A 19085-nucleotide genomic window follows, 5' to 3' on the forward strand; every position below is an offset into this window, starting at 1 on the left:
AAATCAGATATTTTCTGAAATCCTAATGTTCTGTCTCTTTTGTGTTATGGTCCCTAGCACTGAAGGAAGTCTTCCTTGAAAATGGAAAGGGGCCCATAAGATTGAGAAGAGGGTGTAGTCGGTGTACAGTGTCTGGAATGAAAGATGGTCCCCCAGTGACTATTGCAGACTGAAACTAAGAGCAGTCTCTACTAACTCAGGGGCTGCAGACATAAATGTAGTCTGAAGCCACCCTGTTCTTGCCTCCTGGACTGCATGTGCTCGCTCTCTCTTCTGAGAATTGGGGTCTGGGTTTGTTTGAATTAATAGTGAAGTCATTACACTATGTAAATATGTTAGTCTTCATCTGGTTTTACTCACAAGCTATTCTTGCCTTGCTGTGCTGTTCCTGTTTTCTTGTTTGTGCAAAATTAACCAGGAGCATTTTAAAAGAAAAGGGGGGAAAAGGGTGAATAGTGTTGAAACCTTGATTGCTACATTATTTACCACAGGCTGAAGTTTGGTAGGCAGTTCCAGCTTAATCATATAATAAGAGTACAATGGCATTTTTAATGGAGCTTTTAGGAATCCTTTCCCTTTGTCATCTTTGGCTTTCTTTGAGTAAACTGTGATAATTTGCCTTAATAGCCTAGTATTAAAATTTTTCATTTTACTCTTACTGCGGAGTCAGCTGAGCAGCAGTATGAGTCTAAGCACTTCACAGCGGTTGCCTGTGCCCTCAGGGGGCTGTGACCAAGTGTTTTCCCAGGACAGCAGGGAAACTGTTTTCTTTTCTGCAGGTAGTCCCACTGCATAAGCACTGCTGGCTCCTCATCCAAGCACAACTCCTCCTAGAATGAGTCAGGATGAGAAGCTACACTCTCATACTGTAATCCGTCTTGGTGCTATGAAAAGGAAAGTCCCAAGCTGCATTATTGACTTGTCCTGTTTGTCAGTCTCACTCATGCAGACCAATTGTAAAAACTGAAGAAATACTAACTCTTTTTGTTTCTTTCTTTTTCCTTAAAACTCATGGACTTCTGTGGCAATGCCTCTGAATCATCTGTGGTACAAGAGATTGGGAAGTGGGAGCTGTTGCAGGTAGCTCAGAGTTGGTTGATTGTTCTGACATTAAAGCTGGACTGATGGAATTTCGATGTCTGATTTCCATTCTCTGTAGGTGCTTTGGCATTCTCAGTTCCCCCTGCAATGGAGCAGTCACAGCCATCATGTTGCAGCGGGACTCACATAGAACAGGAAAAGAGGGAAGGTGTTTGGAATATCAGATGACAGTGGTGGTTTCTGACGCATAGAGAAAGAACTGGGGGTTGGAAGTGGCATATGAGTCAGGTGTTCCCACATAGATGGCCATCAGGGAAGGAGACAATAATGCTGACATTCAGTAATGATGTTAGATTGTGGTCAGCAGTCTGCAGAGGTGGAGACTGCAGTTCATCCTTCTCAGACATAAGGCATCTAGCTGTCTCTCCAGCTGCCACAAAATCCTGCTTTCAGGACTGTCCTCTTAAATATGAAAAGCAGAGAAAGTGCATTTTGAAAAATGGTGTCTTAAATGCTTTATATTCTTCAATGCAACGTATATTCTGTAAGGAATAGCAAAGAGTCATTTCCAGGGTGAGGATTGCAGATGCTACACAAATGTTTATAACCTGAAAGCACTCTCTTTCCAGGCAGTGTAGCAGACAAAGGAAAGTTTTTGCACTGACTTCAATAAGATAGGTTTTCCCCTTGTTTTTCTAGAATTTGTGGATGTTTGAAAGCAAAGGCAGTTTACTCGCTTAGTAGGAATACTACAGAAGGTAAAGCTGTCATCTCTTTTTTCTTATTCTGTATACATGCTTGCAGAGATGGCTCCCAATAAAAGCTCCACCTTGACAGTGTGCCATGATTTGTAGATGTTCAAACCCAGGTGTTAAGCAGTAACTCGCTGCCAATTTCCAACAGTGTTATTCTACACCCAACCACATAATCTGAGTATTTCCCTCTGTTTTAATGCCTGGTACTTTAGGAGCCATAGGGTCTGCTAACTGTTTTCATCTGGATTCTTAGTATTCCAACTGCTCATCCATTGCAGTAAACATGTTGATCAGAAAGCCAGAAGACTCTCCTGCTGAGATGAGAGATAAATAGACAATTAGAGACAAAACTAAAAAGAAAAACCTTCAGAAAAAGAGTGGGGAAAAGGCAGAGATAAAAGGGCAAGAACAACCTGCTGAAAAGACTGGACATAGAACAAAGCATGTGTTAACAAACCTTCATTCTTTGAGCAGCCTTTGGTGATGCATTCTAAAATGACATAAAATCAAGGCTTGGAGGCTTCCTGTCATATTGATTTAGAGCTACGCTGTTGACTTCAAAGATTAACTAACATTGTTTTAATGCTCTGTTGTGATGCTGCTGCTGGTAGTTCACCAAACAACATGAATCAGACACATTGAGACAGAGCCTGTAGGATTTGGGGTCAAACTGAACGTTCCCCAAATTTTTGTACCTTCTTTAATCATGTCTTCTGTAAGGTCCCAGTTCTACAGAGTAGGAAGCCACCTTCAAAATCAAGCAGAATAGGTGGCTCATGATCTCTCCAAATGTTGAGGAGGAAACACTGCTATGAAATATCATGGTCATAATACCAGGTAGACAGGGAAAAGCTGAGCACCTCTGTATGTATACTGTGCATGGGGCAGGAAACAGTTTGCTTGCTTTGAGAAGAGAGGATTCAGCTGAGTGATGCCAATATGGATCTAAGGGTGATAATTTGTCTTAAAGATAGGATAGAATTGGAAAACTCATAGCTGTGCTCCCTCAGAGACAATGTATTTGCTGTATTCTGGAGCAAGTTTGATGCTGTTCTGTGATAAACAATGTACATCTTTGCATATTTTGGGCATACTGTGCTGTCCTTTAAGTTATTTGGAAATGTAGCTTTCTGGCTTTACCTAGGTCAGCTTCTACCTCTTTTGCAGTCATTATTTTAAAATTTATAGAAGTATGGTGAGGAATTGAAGGTGAATTAAGTTCAATAAAATTTTAAGGTGGATTGTTCTAAATGTGTTAAACATTTGTGTTTATACTTTCATGCCACATGTAAAATGCACTAAATTAAGGCAGGTTTAACTGAGATAATAGTATCCTCCAGGAAATTTTGCTGATCCACTTGCATTCTTTCAGATTACCTTCCTCCATATGTCTTTCTGAAGCCAAGGCCAGCTTTAAACAGACACTACCTTCTCCCAATAGGACACAAAATGTAGGTAGTTCTGTAAGAGAAGGTGTAGATTTATAAGGTGTAGAATAGGTTGGAGTAATCTAGATAGTCTAGACCTGAAATGCTTGTTGAAATTCATTATGTTCACTGAAAGTCACATTGAGTGAGATGTCATTCAGGAAAATCTTCGGAGGTTTTTTCCTGTCTGCACTGGGAGAGTCACTGCTAACGCTGACTAGGGCTGTGTGAAATAGGGCAGCACAGCTCCCCTGTTTATTTGGAGGTGTCTGAACTCTCTTTCCACCAGATACAGCCACACACTCCCCCTGAGCGCAGCTCCCTCCACAATTGCCTAGCGCTTGCAGAACAGGATGTTGTTTTCCATGGCATTATTGTTTGCACAAGGAAAACTTACGAGAGGACCCCTGTGAGTCTTGCCTCAGTTGGTTCAGAGGGACCTCAGTGAGGTTTGTTTTCTGGTTGTTAAGATCTGAGTTTTCTTTGGCTCTAGCAAATCATGAGGGCTGGACTACTGCAGGTCATAGAAATGTTCTTTCCCTGGTGGTCTAGCAGTGGATTGAGAATTCCTTTGAAAAATGAGTATTTATTGTTTAATAATGCAGGCTTCTGGGAACATTATCCACACAGTTTGAAGGAATAATCTTTGGAAGCTGCAATATATGTATCCATGATGTAGCACTCTGTGAATCAGACCTCATGTAACAGCAGTGTTGTGTTAAATTGAAGAGTTAAAAATAAATTATCTCTAGAAGAAAGTGCTTGTACTGAATCTAGAGGCTGAATATGGCACTTTTCTCTTTAGGTCTGGCAGAGAAATGGGTCAGAGTTATATAAAAAAAAACAAGGTTTGGTGAGAAAAATTGAATCATTAAGTGTGCTATGGCAACTGAAAGAAGTAAAACTGTTTCATTGCAACTACTGTTAAGTTTTTCTTTTAGGAAGGATCTGTGCCACAGCAGTCACTGAGAGTTGAGAGTTTCTGATTTCTCAGTCTGAGACAGGATCCATGTCTGGAGCTGTCTGAGAGCACAGCATGATTTCCTCCATGGGATAAATTAACCATGGCTTTGTGCTTGCACACAGTGAGATTCCTTACTATCATCTATGCCTCTGCTGAGCTAAGAATAGAAAAAAGCAACATCAGCAGTGCTGTGGGAAAAATACATCACTCCAGATGGCTGCTGATAAACGCTTTTCTTGTTTAATTATTAATAATAAAATAGTAAATAATGGTAATTTCTTGTCCGCATCTTAACCTACGTGTCTGCTTAGCAGCTAGGAGAAAGTTAGGCTGGAGTCTGTCAAAGGTGGATTTTTCTGGATACACCTGAGTAGCTATCAGTAAGTAGTTTAGTTGCCTTGCAGGGAAAAAGACAACCCACAAAGAGCTGGGAGTTTGCGTTGTTTGTTGGTTATAAAAAGGCTTTGAATTCTCCTCTTACCTCCTCCATTCTGCTTTATCACATTCATGTGGTGCCGAATAAAGAGCTGTTATTTCCATTGTTACTAAGGTTTGTATCCTGTGAGATCATGTTAGGATTTCTCTCAGACTTCTGAGAGAATCTTCACTCTGTCTCCAAAGAGGCGAGTGGGACAAGTCCCACATGTGATGTATTCATTTAGCTCTACAGGCCACATGTTGCATACAACTGTCCCACCAATGCTGATCTGTTAAAAGCCAAAACAAATCTGAGACCCAACTCAGAATCAGGCCCAACTGGGGAGCCAAACAATGACTTGCATTCTTTGTAGTTAGTCTTGACAGCAGGCTACTTGGTTAAAGCATATGTTTGCATTTCCTAATTTATTGGCATGCTTTTAATTTGGATTACTAATTCTTCAGAGAAAGAGAAAAGAAAAAGAAAACATGGCACCCCTGTGGCTATTTCATATGTTTGCTCCATGGGGATCAAGTCCTTGCTCTGAAAGATAGTTCTGTCCTGTCCAAAGCAGGATGGGAAGGAGAGACTCTCACCATGATTGAGCCAGTTGGTTGCTTCATTGTGCCTGATGGCTTCGGAATATTAAGCAATATGCCCAAGACTAAAGGCAAACAATCTCTTTTGTTCATCTCTCAAGTGGAGGTTGGAAACTCTGTCCTCTTGCCTATAGTTCAGGACAGTTTTGATCATCTAGCCAGCATATTGGCTACAGAGAGTTCAGCTTCCATCTCCTTCACAGTCATTATTTTAAAATGTACAGAAGCATCATTAATTGAAATGGAGAAAATAACTTTTTTTTCCTTAAGTAACAAGTGAGTAATAAACTGAGTTGCAGTACCAATTCATTTGTGGCAATCAGTCTCACAGACATTGTATGAATATAAAAGATTGTGTAGATGTGATATAGAAGAGATTTTGACAGCAGAAGATGTCTGTAGTATGTGGTAGCACAGCCTAGTGGCACAGGTATTTGCACAGGATATTAATAAATAGGGATAATATGTACAAAACTGAGTAAAAGCCTGAATTAGTTTTCTGACATATGGGTACCAGGAAGCAAGGCCATTCCTGGGTTAACGTATGTGTCCATTTCCTTGAGTCCCTTGTCTCACCTTTGCAATATAGCTACTGCCTCGTTGCCAAGTGAGAGAGGATGATGAAGGACTGACCTGGTAGCTCTGGAGAGCTCTCACTTCCTGGCTGTACAACTGGTTGTAGCTTTTCTCCTCTTCTTCCACTCAGTCCCCACTATAATCAGGGAATGATTATGTGGACCAAATCTGGCAGAGTATGCAGAACATGCAGTGGTACTGTCATTTCTGTGGTGCATGAAATTCATCTGTCTCACTGAGTGCTGCTTGGCAGCTGCAGTGAAAGGCTAATGGACAACCTCCATGCTGTTTCTTCTGCTGGGAGGGGTAGTAGCCATGATTTTCTGCCAGGACTGACTCTGCACTTGGATTTTATGATGTGTTTTTAAAAAAAAGTTAATTGCTTCTGGGGGAATCGCTACTGATATCTTTTCCATCAAAACACCTATTTGGGCACAGCTCCTGTCAGCGTTGAAGGTGGGTCTGAAGCCAGCAGTGTCTCAACTGCTTGTGCTGGATAAGTGATGACACAGTCTAGGTGAAAATGCCAGTGGCTCTTCCTGCCTTTCACTGTCTTGTGATTACCTAGTACAGTGTGGAGTACTTCAGCATAAAAGCAAACAAAACATCCTAATACAAGCAGATGAGAGCCTGGTGATTAAGACACTGACTGGGAATATGGTCTTCAAATATTTGCTGGAGGCCATGCTGAAATTCAAGACCTTATCTCCCAAAGCTCAATAAAGTATGTTTGCCATCAGTCTTCTCACCCTTCAGCACATTACAGCATCTGTCTTACTCTCCCCCTGGAGTGCTTCTCCATTATGTTTTATAGTGTCAGACAGAGAGACTCAAACTGTTTGACTTCTTAGCACAACAGTCTCACCACTTAATATTGCTACAGCTTGCAGTGAAACTCTGTGGTGCCTATAAAATATGTGTGATAGCAAATGACTCCAGCAAAAATATCAAGAAAGTGTCATTGCACTGAGAAACGGAGCTAAGAGGTCTTCTGTCAGAAGGAGAAAGACAAAGGTAAGCATAAACCTCACTGCTGCATGATTCTCAAATCATGGGAATGACATCACCCACTTAGCCACAAAATGTAGACAATCAGTTCCTTACACCACCTTCCTGGGAAGTTAATATAAAAAGGAAGATCTTAGTGCTTGGAACAACTTGTTCAACTATAAAAATCCCCAACTTTTGTCCTCTATCATCTGCATAATTTTCCTTGAGTATTTCAATCATGAAATTTTGAATATAAATTCAGAAGGGAAGGAATATTCTCGCTCCCCAAGAGAAAAGTTTAACATCTCAGTATTGTTGTGACCTGACTGGTAAGGGTTAGTCTTGGTGGACTGATGTAGGTGACATTTTGGCACAGCACAAGCAATACCCATTTCAACATCTAGCCTGAATCCTCCAACATTGCAAAAATCCCTTTGCTGTACAGTTTTGGACAAGTAATCAACAGTATCTTTTATACAAGGATACAAAACTAATTGGAATGGCTTAGGAAAAAACATGTCAGTAAACAATGCTCCTAATCAGACAACACATTCTGAAAATGTGACTCATTATCACAGGCACATCTAGTTCATGTCATGCCACGGGTGACTTGATTGCCTGCAAGAGGGATAAAAAAATAAGATTGTTTAAATGCAGCTTCAGAGAGTGCTACGTATTTTATCTCAGTTTCATCTGGTTTCCCATGCTATCAAAGCTGTGTTTAGTGGATGGAGATTTACAACCAGAAAATGATACGTGTAGCTGAAGAATGTGAAAGAATGATGTGCCTTATAGAATTAGTTATCATTGCTGGGGAAGTAGGGCTGGTTTACAGCTTGCTTCTTCCCTCTCCATCTGGGACTGATCTGTGTCTTTGTGTTGTATATAGGAAATGTTCTCCACAATTCTCTGAACGTAGAGACTGTTCCAGGCACTGCGATGCAGGAGATTTTGGAAACCTTGGCTTATACATAGATAATAGTTAACATGCACGTTTTTACAAGTATGTTTTCTTTACCCTCTATTTTAAAGAAGTATACCTAGATTGACTCAACTGACAACAAAGCAGTAATTATGGATGCATTTCCCTCCTGCTAGCCAAGGCTACACAATATGTTATTTTATTTTTCTGTTTCTGTAATGAATGCTACACAGCAATAGGAATTACTCTGCTGAGAGCAGGAATTATGTCTATTCTAATGAATGTCTAGTGACTGGGAAACAGACACAAGGCTATATAGGCATTTTTGTTTCAAGGTCCTGTGATTGATAGCCAGGCTATAAATGGATAGTGATTTTGAATGATCAAAATAGTTGGTGGCAGCAGGCATTTGCAAGAGGGTTTCTAGTATGGCTGGCTGGTAGCTGGTCTTTTGAGTGGACCTATTAGTTGTTATCTAAGCGACATGTAACAGACTTATTTTTTGATGTGCTGCAGTCATTTGCCTTAGGTAGGTCAGTTTTGCCTTATTGTAATTCATTTTTATTTGGGAATGGGCTCTAGATTGGGAAGAAAGGCTGGGTTCTCTTTATTTTCTTAGCAATTTTTGAAGTTGTCTTTTGTTACTTTCACCATTCTCAAGGACAGAGCGTAGAGCTGAAAATTAGATGTGTATCTTAAAATACCTTTTCCATGTCACTCAGCTTAAAAGCCAAAAGTAAAACAATCACTAGATATGGTATGTGAGAGCATTCATTAGCACCGTTGAGGATCAGGGAACTCTTTTTTTTTTAAGAAGCTATTTGAGGAACCAAAATAAAACTGCAAGTAGGCTTCTTGCTGACAAGTTGCAGGTGTATGCCACATGCCCATATTGGAAAAAAGATGCTGTTATGAAGGTCTTGATGACAGACAAGGGTCTAAAATGCCTTCATCTCCAGGTTTTAGCCAGTCCATCTGTTTTTTATTTGCATTTCCTCCAGCTAGCAGAATTAGTATTTTCCAAACTCAGTATAACCATGCACAAGTCTATATAAAACCGCTTTTTTTTTTTTTGCATTGTAAGATCCATAGGTTAGTAAGGTACAATTTAAATAAGGAAAGTCTTATGGTACTTCTAGCTTAAAAGATCTGGCCTTCTTTAATTTCATCCTCTTCAGGAAATGTCCATTCTTAAGGCTAAAAGACTTCCACATATTTCAGATTACTCCAAACAGCTACACCCTGGAAAAAGTCTTAAAGGCACATATTCAGAAGGCAGAAGTAATGAGGCAACAGCACTTGGGAAATACCCAGCCAGCACTTTTGGTACTGTAAAGTAAATTTCGACAAACAACTCAAGAAGTCACATGAGAAATGGCATAGTTTCCCCTCCCACTACTGACATGAGAGAAATTAGGTTTTCTTTGAAGACCTCTTGTTTCTTATGTGATTCTCAACAGAATTGCATGAAGATAGATAGACAAGAGTTTCTCCACCTAAAGAAACAACTTGCAAAGTGAATTCTCAAAGACCTTGAAGTTTTTCTTTTCTGAGAGAAATATATGTCTTGATTTCAAAAATGATTACAGAAAAGTAATCATCCTACACTGGAAATTAGTCAGTTGAGCTTTTTTGGGGGGGGTGAAAAATAAATTGCAAAATTGTTTTGAAAAGCAATAGTTTTATTTATTTGAAATACTGGAGAAAATTAGTTGAGGAAATGTAAACATAATTTTCCAGGAAGTGCACAAAATTTATTGTCATATTTTTTTATTTAAACAAATTCTTCAAGAATAATTGGAGGAATGGAAAAAATCTATAATTAATTTTACAGGCAGTAAAATTAGATTCAAACAGATAGCATAGTTGTAGCTGTGTGGGAGTCAGCAGAAAGCATCCTGGAATGTGGCAGTGTGTATTATTGTGTCTCTTTCAAGAATCTTCTCTTTTCCTTTTGTAGGAACAAAGTTTTCTTTATCTTTATGGGACAATGCAGTGCTTTTGCTTTTGTTTTTTTCCTTTTTAAAGTCTTTTTTCCTGTGAGGTAATGCTGGTTTTGATGAATAGAGAAGAATTGTTTACCCATGTATCTGCTTATAGGGAATTATACATGCAAAATATTTTGTGCTCTGTAATACATTCCATGCTGCATACCATAGGGTGTTGTTTAGCAGGTGGCAAGTATAAGGAGTATACTGAGACCAGGAGTGAATGAAAGGTTATCAAAGTGAAATGCTGACCAGTGACATTTGTTCACTTCCAAGGAATCCCACTGGTGTGGGCCAGGGATGAGTGGTGCAGTTACAGACATTTGAATGAGTGTGATGCAGATACTCATGGTGACAACACTGAGCTTATTGATAATAACCAATGTGTTTGACAACTGCCAAAGGAAGAATGCCTCCTCAGAGTTTAAAATTAAATGTTACCTTTTGGAGGATGTGTTTCAGTATTATTACTGGCTTTCATGGCTGTATTGATTCCTCGTGGAGTTTTAAGCTCTTGCCTATGAATCAGATCCCTGAATCCACAAAAATATGAACTCTCTTGTGCCCATATACGTTTGAAGTAAGGAAAGATGAAACCATGAGCAAGCATCTCTTATTCTTTATGGAATGACCAGCAGTTGTGTGAGCTTAAAGATTGCTGTGTGGCTGCAGTGGAGCACCCCTAGTTGCATCTCCTAGCCCTGTGAATTGTTACCTCAGCTATTGTTTTATTTTGGAGGTTTCAGTGGCAGTTTGTTTTTTTGTTTTTTGTTTGTTTGCTTGTTTTGTTTTTTGGTTTTTTTTTTTTTTAACAGGCTGCATCCATTCCATGTGCAAAGGCGTGCCTGACTGTAGACCTTTCTGTTCCCCTCCAGGCCTATCCCTGCAGTAATGACAAGGAGTGCGAGGTGGGGCGGTACTGCCACAGCCCTCACCAAGCCATGTCCGCGTGCATGGTGTGCCGCAGGAAGAAGAAGCGCTGCCACCGGGACGGGATGTGCTGCCCCGGGAACCGCTGCAACAACGGTACAGCTGCCAGCCCTACAACAGTATTTTTTCCTGGGTGGTAGCTCTTTTTCTAAGCCGAGAAAACTTAATCGTCTACTTTGTTCCACTCTGCCTAATTTTCTTTAATAGTATAGGGCTCATGTACTACCAGTCTTTTCTTATATTTTGTGATGGAGAAACACAAAATGCTGCCTAAAATCACAGCTCTACATTCAGTGTGCTTTGATTCACTGGAAGACTGCACAGTAGTCATATTGTAAGGAAGCAAAGGAGACTTAATGAATCCTGAATCTACTCTCTCTGGGGAGGATTATAACCATACTGTTTGCATTTCCATGGAGACTGGAGAGACATGTCTGTAAGGACCTCTCCAAGGGCTCAGGCCATAAAGCCAGAGTGACAGAGAGACTGTCTGACAGTGAGTGAAGCAGAGCTGTGGTGAGGTTAAGTGCCAGGAACCAGAGGTGAACATGTGATTAGAGCTGAGCTTCTCTGAGGCCAAACCCCGGTGCTTTCATCATCCTGACCCAGTCGGTGCATGTCTCTCAGCTGCTTTTCCTCTTATTCAAATCTTTGAGTGACTGTCTTTTCCTTGCAGGTATTTGCATACCAGTGACTGAAAGTATCCTTACTCCTCACATCCCTGCTCTAGAAGGGCCACGCAACAAAAAGAATGGTCATTATGCGAGCAAGGATTTGGGATGGCACAACCTGGGGAGGCCCCGATCCAAGCTGTCACACATAAAGGGTAAGATCACATTTGGACTGGACTGCTCTGTTCCTTCATGTCATGAATCATGTTACTGCTGTTAAGATACAGCAGTGGAAACCAGAAATAGGCAGTAATTTCACAGGGAGTGAATGTCTATTGTGAGAGATCACAGCATGACTCAGAAAGTGATGTAATGTCAACTGGCAGTTCCTGTGATTGAAACAGCATCTGCTTTCTTCTCTGTATCAGATGTGGACTGACAATCATGTTATCAGTTGTGCAAGACTACAGACATCCTCCTCTTGTAGCAGCCATGTAATTGAACACTTGTAATTCCACTTACAATCTTGAAGCTGAATTTCTCCTTACTAAGTCATATGGCAGGTCTCACGAATTACACCCTTGAACCTTCCTAATTAGTATTTTCTCCTGTGTTTACATCCTTCAAATAGCCACAGATGGAAATATCACCTCTCCTTTTGCTCAGTTTCATTTGCATAAATCTGACCTAAATCTGTAGTTTCACATTTTTCTGTTAGATAAAGTAATTTGGTTGCTCTTTTTAGGACACGAAGGCGATCCTTGCCTACGGTCATCGGACTGCATTGAGGGACACTGCTGTGCTCGCCACTTCTGGACCAAAATTTGCAAGCCTGTGTTGCATCAGGGAGAGGTGTGTACCAAACAGCGCAAGAAAGGCTCCCATGGACTGGAGATTTTCCAACGATGTGACTGTGCCAAGGGTTTGTCTTGTAAAGTATGGAAAGATGCGACCTCCTCTTCTAAATCAAGACTTCATGTGTGCCAGAAGATCTGAATGAGGATTGGGGAGATAGTATTGAGTGACTGTGGCTTTATGTGTTTAATGCATTATGGCATGGTGGAAAAAGGGGACTGCAAATGAAAGTGGAATGGCTAAAGTAACAGTTAGAGTATGAGTAGAAGTCACACCAAATGCATTTCTTTTTGAGCTGTATGGCAAACACAAGTGTAGCTGGAGTTCACCTACCGCGCGGTTCTCCTGTAAATAATTCTCCAGTTTGTGGGAAATGCTAGTATGCAAACAAGTAGAGTGGAAATGAATGTCACTTACCTCGCTGTGTTGTCCCACGATGTTTCAGGGGTTCAGTGTTAGGGCTACAGTGGGTCTACAGTGTGGTAAGGATTTTCTACAGAAATTGTATACATTGTACTCCTATAGGAAGCAGTGCATGCCAGGGAGACTCATCCGTCAACACATTATTGGCCACATTGCAGGTGTGAGAAATGGAAATAAAGTTACGGTGAATGTCCACATGCCCTCGTTGTTCAGGGCTGACATTCAGCAAAGAAGCACTCCTGCAGGACAAGAGTGCTATGTTTTCCAGGCCCTTATGAAGAAGTTGAATCTCAAAATTTCAAGAGAGCGGCAGTTTACCTAAGAGGAGGCATTTAAACAGGGTTTTGTTTCCTATACATGGGTAAATTGAAATGCTTTATGTAGTTCAATGTCATAGTAAGGCACTTAATTACTTGTATTTTTCTCAGTTTACTGCTAATATGCGTTGGGTTGAACAGATGAAGCAAATGTGTGTGCATGCTGAATCCAGAATTATATACAGGCACTTCCTCATTAGTCCTAAATATACTTTCCTTGCCTAAGCATTCTTGCATTATAGACATTTCCAAAAGAAATAGCAGAGTGTTGAAGTGCTTAACATGAAGAGTTTTGAAGTTGTTTCTCTGTTGCTGTTATAATATAATATATTCAACACCTCAGCATTTGTTGAGGTGTTTTGAGCATAGTGCTACAAACTCAAATTTTTACATCTTATGGCACTCTGCAGCAGTATAATGGATTTGTTCCCGAGAGAGCAGAGAAAAAGGAGTTGGGTCCTGTGAGCATCTCCTCTCCTGCAGAAGAGGATGTAAGAAGATGGCATGCCACAAATGACTTGTTAAACAGCATGTGATGTCACAGCATACCAGCCTCCAGCATGTATTCAGCCTGAAACTGATGTCCTCTCGCTCTGGAGTGTTCTGCCAGGAATGACAGAAATATGTAGACTGTGGAAACAGCTGCCAACCCTACGTTGTTTGCGTACTGGTTAAAAAAGGACAGCCTCTCTCCTGTGACTTGTCTCCCAGGTCTTTCCAAACTTTAAAATTTTACTTATTTTCAAATATTACTTTGTATAAACTTTGGTAAAAAGACTGATATTACTTTAAAGAAGTCTGATTCCATAATTGACCTACTGCTAAATTGTAATTACCCATTTTTAATTACCCATTTTCATATTCTGTGATACAAAGATAAAAAGATACTTTTCTGTTTATTCAGTTCTGCACAGCATGGGTAGGCCAGTATGTAGTTTAACTTTGAAGACCACATTACCGTTATCTGACACATTTTTCCACCAGTGGGTTGCCTTAAAGCTTTAGCTTGGCTACACTGCTTGACTCAGCCTTCCTAATTAGGACACAGACCTCAGCTTCATTGCCCTTATCTTTCATAAGAGTCTAAAGCACAAGAGTATTTCACACACCTCCTTCCATACTGGAAACAACCCTTCTTACTCCCGCATTTTCCAACGTCACTGAAACAGGAATAAGGCTCAGAAATTGCAAAATACTAAAAAAGTCCAGGAACCAATTTTACAAGTTTTATTTAAACTGACACAGGACATACTCAGAAGAGGAACTCAAGTGCTCTTGTTGCTCAAGTGCTCACTACACATAAAAGAAAATGAGCAGGGGGGTTGCAGAAATGGGGTCCCAGCATTTTTAGCTCTTCTTATTGGCCTACCCACCATTTTGCTCTTGCAATACACAGTTATTTGGGATAATTTATTTACAGGAAGTGTTTAATGAGATGTATTTTCTTATAGAGATATTTCTTACACAAAGCTTTGTAGCAAATATATTTGCAGCCTGTTGAATTTAATGTAGAAAAATGTATAATAAGATTAAATATATTAAATTTCTTTTCACATTCCTCCCCAAGTATCTTACCCATATTCTTTTCCTTACCTGCTGCTTAAGAAGAATAGTTCTTTACAGAAAGACATGCAAATCAATTGAAACAAAACCAATTGTGTATCTTAGCTATGCAAGTGAAAACATCTGATTGTACTTGTGTCTGTGTGTAGGCTGAGTTCTGGTAAAGAACATGAAGGTCATCTTAAAATCCCCATACATAATTTCTACGAAACTGGTTTAAGTGACAGCTACCTGTATGCTTCTCTTGGGTTGGTTTAACCCTAAACACTCAAGAATGCATTTTGAAAATAATGCACCTGGTTGTGTCATGTAAAATCAACCAGGTTAAGAGAGAAAGGTATCCAGACACATTTCCTGGATAGTGATACGTGCCAGAGGGACTCATGCTGGATAAAGGTGGTATTCAAATTACACAGCATTTTGTTAGAGGCTACAGCATGCAAACGCACTATAACTTGCAATTCTGAAATAGTAACTCACAGCATTCAGCTCTAATAACATGAAACAATCCATGTGACACAACTGCGAATACCGTTAATAAAACCAGCCAAGTTTTGATCCCAGGAAAACTCCTGCAGAGCACAATAAATATTGCAAAATAATGCCTGTGGTTATTGAGCAATGGTCTTGATATCCCTGTTAGATGTTTCTGGTAACTCTTTGCTCCAATAGATGTTCATTTGGGGGATGGAATGGTCTCCAAATCACACAAGTGATTGTATAAAATGAAGAGGTTTAGCTACTGTCATTTGCAATATTTAGTTGGTAGGCCTTTGAAAATTCCAACAATTTTAACATCAACATAATGAAGTTGCGAGCATTTTCAGAGCCCAATGACTTCAGGAAAGACTGCCAAAGCCTTCAGAGATTTAATCTGGGAACAAAAACAATAGGCACAGGCAGTTCCTTGCACACCACAAATGCTGAGCCACATAGCTGAATAGAGTAGCATGCAAGCAGTTTCGAAAGACTGAACTTTGGTTGTTTAGAAGACAGTCAGTCAGTGTTTTGTGGAAATATACCTCAGTTTGAGAATAAAAGAAAGAACAGCTACATTTTGGGATAATTGCTCTCACTCACTGTGTCACTCATCACGGGAATTAAGAATGAGTTTGGTTCAGTAACATTTCAGAAATCTGCTGTCATGACACAAGTACACAAGATGTTATTGCTGAACAATTCAAATAATTTTCCTATTAGCCTAGAATAGCCTCAGCAATGCAACATCTCTTTGGAAATGCTTACTAACTTTCCTGAAAATAATGGATTTCTACTTTGTAACTACGTATATTTGATTTACAGTATAAATGTGGGTGTGTGTCTATTACTGTACTATTTGCTTTGTCTCATTTTGTTTGCAACCTATAGTATTTATGATTTTAAACATTTTTTAATGAAAACAATTAAAATTATTAATCTGCTTCTATAAGAACACTTTCAACAGCATACATCCAGCATCTGCCACCTAAACCAGAATTCACTGAAATTTAAGCCATCTTCTGCATATTCTGACTTTCCAGCTCATTGTCTCAGGAACAGCAAAAAAAGCCCTCACCAAACACCCTAAAATATCTTGGGCAGAGGCTGAGAAGAGACATTCCTAAACTATTGCTTCCCTCTCTGCTTTTACTTTGGAGCTCTGCATCATCACCCCCACTAGCAAAAGTAAGTGCTATCAAAGAAAATTTGTATTTTTCATCCCTTCCAGTTTGCTTTTCTAGGAAAGCCTATTAGGAAAGAGATCCTGAAAGTCAAAACCAGCAGAAACTCATATAACAGTGGGTCTAAGCTCAGGATTTTAAGACTTTTGAGACCTATCTTCTAACTTTCAAAAATTTAATTGTTAGGAGAATTATGTAATATCAAGACTCCGTTTATAAAAAATAAAGAAACCTTGTTCTTTGGGTTGTCAGTCACATGTTCTGAAAATAACTGCCCACAGTGGTGGAGTAAAAACAAACACTTCTTCCTCACCCAAGCAAGCTTACCTGTAGTCCCCTGACAAAGGGAAAGCAGTTGTTTTGGATTTCTTTTGCTCTGGGCACAGTGTACACAAAGGAATCATTAATTTTGTTTTATAATAAAGTTATGGTTTCTTACCTTGCTTACCAGTCTGAGATATGATATCTCTCTTTTGCTGCATGAGACAGGAGTGAAGAAACAGAGTTAGTTTCAAGTTCTGTCCTCCCTCATTTAAATCCCAATGTTTCACTGATATAAACAAAGACTTTCAGCTCAAGTGCCTTATCAGCTAATACAGTTTTTCACATGCTCACCACTACCAAATATTACCGGGTGGAACTACAATACACACCCTGTATCCATTCTTACCATTTGTTCAACTTTGCCTGGCTTCTCTGAGTCACTGAGAAGCCCCAGGTGTCTGCTGCAGCCTTCTCTCACTGCTCTGCCAGCTTTTCACAGCCCTGCTTGTGGCAGAAATGTGGGAGGTGAGGGGAAAGCACCGAAAAAGCTGGAGGTGGCAAGGGTGGGAGCCAGCCCAAAGCTTGAAACAGTGGGGACAGGGGGCGAGCTACCTCAGAAAGTGCTTAGATGCTATTGCAAACACTATGAACATTAATGGTACCCACACAATGATTAAGAGGGGAAAAGGCAAATGCCCTCTCCTTGTTCCTGAGCCACGACCCCACAGTACTGACCCAAAGAGGGGAGGCATGTTTTAGTGACTCAGGTCCCTCAAAAGCTGAGTGTTGAGCCTATTTCCCCTGGAAGTAATATGCCTCTCACCTTTGATCCTCTGTGTCCAAATCCCAGTAATTCCAGACGCTTTGGATTCAGGCACATTGTTTGGATAACACTGCTAGAGCTCAGAGCCTGCCTGTGTAGAGGAATCCCATTGAAAGTCTTTGCAGAAGGAAGGAGGAGGCAAAAGCAGGAGTCAACAGCACTTTACAGAGCTCCAGCTGGTCCTGGAGCTGTTATTTTGACCACCACTGATGGGACTGACCCAGATGGATATATAGCATTGGATAGAACTTGTTACAAATTTGTTTTTTCTGGCAGCTCCCTGAGTTTTTTTGGAATTGCTTATTGTTATAGCATGAGTGTCAATTACTTATTTACAGATGTCTGGTACCAATAAACTCTGTTTTTTGCAGTACCAGCTTGCAGCTTGATTTAGAAGTGGTTTGCTGCCTGCCAACTTCCTGAAGAGGAGGAAATAATCTTTTAGAGAAAACTAAGACTTGAATAAGCACAGGGGTGGGTTTTGTTAAGTTTTTTTCTTTCCTTGTTAGGAAAAAAAATATTTAGAAAAAAAGAAGAAAACACCTTTAACACACAAAGATTTCTTTTGTGTGTTCTATACTACACACATAGTAGTTTTAGGGTCTTTGGCAAAGCTTGTACGGTAATTCTCTGCTCCTGTTATCAAAGTTGCCTGAAGAGTAGTTAACAAATCAGAAATGTATACCAGTGTGGTTGCTATGGTATGGTTGTTTCAGTTTTCTATTCCTCATAAGCTATTTATTTCTGAGAGTATCTTATTCAGCAATATTCACTCAAACTTACAAACTTTTTTTAAGTCAAGTATTAAACATTCAATTATTCAGTACAATTTAAATTGTAGAGCTCACAAGTATTGTTTCTTTCCTTAGTGAAGGTAATTTTTAATGGAGCCATCAAAGTATATAGATACATAGAAAGTACTGAATGACACAGTGAGTTCTGGAAGAAATTTGCCAGGCATTTTGGAATGCAGCGCTCTAATGAATCCAATGACCACCCAAAGCTTTAGAAAAATCCACCTCAAAGTTATTTGGACAATGTCTTTTTCTCAATATCTGAGCAGTTTCGGATATTGCAACAATGCTTAAAGGAAAATCTTAATGTATGTGCTCTCAAAGGACAGTTAACTCTTCTGTTTCAAGAAACATTTAACTCTTCTGTGAAGTTCAGAGGAGGGTGCTTGCCAGAGCAGCACACACGTAGCTGGTAATACTGTACATTTGGAGACCCATTGGATTAAGTTATGAAGACTTTTTAATTACTTGAAAGCCAGTGCTCTTTATCCTGGACCTTCCTTCCAACATGTGTGGAGGTCAATGGTTATGGAGGGAACATTCTGCAGGTCATAGATTAATTTTCTTAGATGACTAGAAATAGAAATTTCATTAGATATTCATCAGGATGGCTGTAAATAACTCTGGAGCAAGAGGCCTTCCCTCTGCTACCGCAGCTTCCAGTGAGAACTCAAAATGTATCAAAACCTGTGAACTAATCAGATTAATTTTGATTTCTCTGCATCTCTGCATTTTGCCTTTTGGCAGTCAGATGTGAAAATGCCAAAATACAATTCTCATACTGTCTCCAGCCTGACAACATTTAGAATCTCTGATAATAAGTGCCATTGCAGAACTTGTTTCCATAAGATTTTGCAGCTCAAAATATAGATCCAAAATGTGCAGAAGCTTTGAAGCAGAATACAGAATTCCTTATGTTTATTCAGTTACCAACTCTGAAACATATGGAGATTCCCATGTTAGAAGCTCTTGTAGAAATGTATTCTTATGTGATTGCAATTGAACACCATATTGTGCAATGCACAAAGTACATACTCAAAAAGCAGAAAAGATCAAATTAAGGCATTTTCTTTCCACATCTGATGCTGAAAACTAAAAGTCACCCATGACAGAGTGTGAATATTCAGCACTCATATTGTACATTGTATATTAATGATTCAAACC

General features: G+C 39.8%; 1 protein-coding gene across 1 annotated transcript in view; it reads left to right on the forward strand.

Annotated features, from left to right (window-relative positions):
• DKK2 (dickkopf WNT signaling pathway inhibitor 2) overlaps positions 1-16485 on the forward strand; it is a 40301-nt gene extending 23816 nt beyond the window's left edge. The window contains exons 2-4 of the mRNA XM_031066424.1: positions 10556-10706; positions 11287-11436; positions 11967-16485. Of these exons, the coding sequence (XP_030922284.1) occupies positions 10556-10706; positions 11287-11436; positions 11967-12217 (552 nt within the window). The 3' untranslated portion in view covers positions 12218-16485. The remainder of the gene's footprint in view (positions 1-10555; positions 10707-11286; positions 11437-11966) is intronic.
• Positions 16486-19085: the final 2600 nt, after the last annotated feature.

The sequence above is a fragment of the Geospiza fortis genome, unplaced genomic scaffold, assembly GCF_000277835.1.
Source record: "Geospiza fortis unplaced genomic scaffold, GeoFor_1.0 scaffold11, whole genome shotgun sequence".
Taxonomy (NCBI): Eukaryota; Metazoa; Chordata; class Aves; order Passeriformes; family Thraupidae; genus Geospiza; species Geospiza fortis.